Below are 913 nucleotides of genomic sequence, written 5' to 3' on the forward strand. Positions count from 1 at the left end.
GGGCACACAGGACAGGGCTGGGCACACAGAGTTTGACCCACTGGTGGTCAGGAAGCCCTGACCAAGGCAGCCAGGGATGGACAAGCTCAGGGAGGAGCAGCACTTGTGGCACCCACGGGAGCAGGATCATCATGGAACCACCAAACAAACCCAGAATCTCCCAAGCTGGAAAGGACCCACAAAGATCCCTGACTCCTGGCTTTGACAGGCCACCCCAAAACCCCCACTGTGGGCACAGTGGGCACAGCCAGAGCCTTACCTGGTGCCATTCTGCTGGGCAGTGGGGATGACACTGTAGTAGATGGGGACCCCTCCAGCCTGGAGCCCCCCCTGCACAGACTGGCTGGCTGGCACCAGCACTGGCTGCTGGAAGGGCTGCTGGACCACGTTCTGGGACTCACTGGCCATGGGAACCTGGGCAGGGAGGAAAGCAGCAGGTAACAGAGCCCAAGGAGACACCAGCAGGGTGAAGAGACCCCAGGTGGATTTCTTCTTACAGCCCACAGCAACCACCCCAAGGCACAACCCCTCCCAGAGATTCTCCCAGCCCTCCTGCCCCACAAATCCCCACATGGATGTGCCCTCCCCAGCCCTGTGAGCAAATCCCCACCCCTGGCTCCATCCCTTGGGCACATCCTGCCAGGCAGGGCCCCCTCCCAGCAGCCCAGGCTGGGGAGCAGCAGGTTCTCACCTGGTACGAAGGCAGTGGTGTGTACTGGACCATCAGACCTTGCATCTGGCTGCCCATCCCACTCCTCTGGCTGCTGAGGAGCCCGGGGGGCTGTGCCTGCTGCACCCCCATCACGTTCTGCATCTGGCCCCCCATGTTGTTCCTCTGGCTGTTCAGGAGCCCGGGGGGCTGAGCCTGCTGCACCCCCACCACACCTTGGTATGTTTGCTGCTGGTTGGACAT

The 913-nt window shown here is 62.2% G+C and overlaps 1 protein-coding gene across 1 annotated transcript; it reads right to left on the reverse strand.

Moving 5' to 3' along the window:
• Nucleotides 1–32: 32 nt before the first annotated feature.
• Nucleotides 33–907, reverse strand: LOC120507328 (R3H domain-containing protein 2-like). Its single transcript, XM_039719796.1, has 2 exons — nt 692–907; nt 33–414 (listed from the first exon to the last, which is right to left on the reverse strand). The coding sequence occupies exons 1-2, from the start codon at nt 824–826 to the stop codon at nt 256–258; spliced, it is 294 nt and encodes a 97-aa protein (XP_039575730.1). The 5' UTR covers nt 827–907; the 3' UTR covers nt 33–255.
• Nucleotides 908–913: the final 6 nt, after the last annotated feature.

The sequence above is a fragment of the Passer montanus genome, unplaced genomic scaffold (genome assembly GCF_014805655.1).
Source record: "Passer montanus isolate IOZ18808 unplaced genomic scaffold, ASM1480565v1 scaffold4272, whole genome shotgun sequence".
NCBI classification, from domain to species: Eukaryota; Metazoa; Chordata; class Aves; order Passeriformes; family Passeridae; genus Passer; species Passer montanus.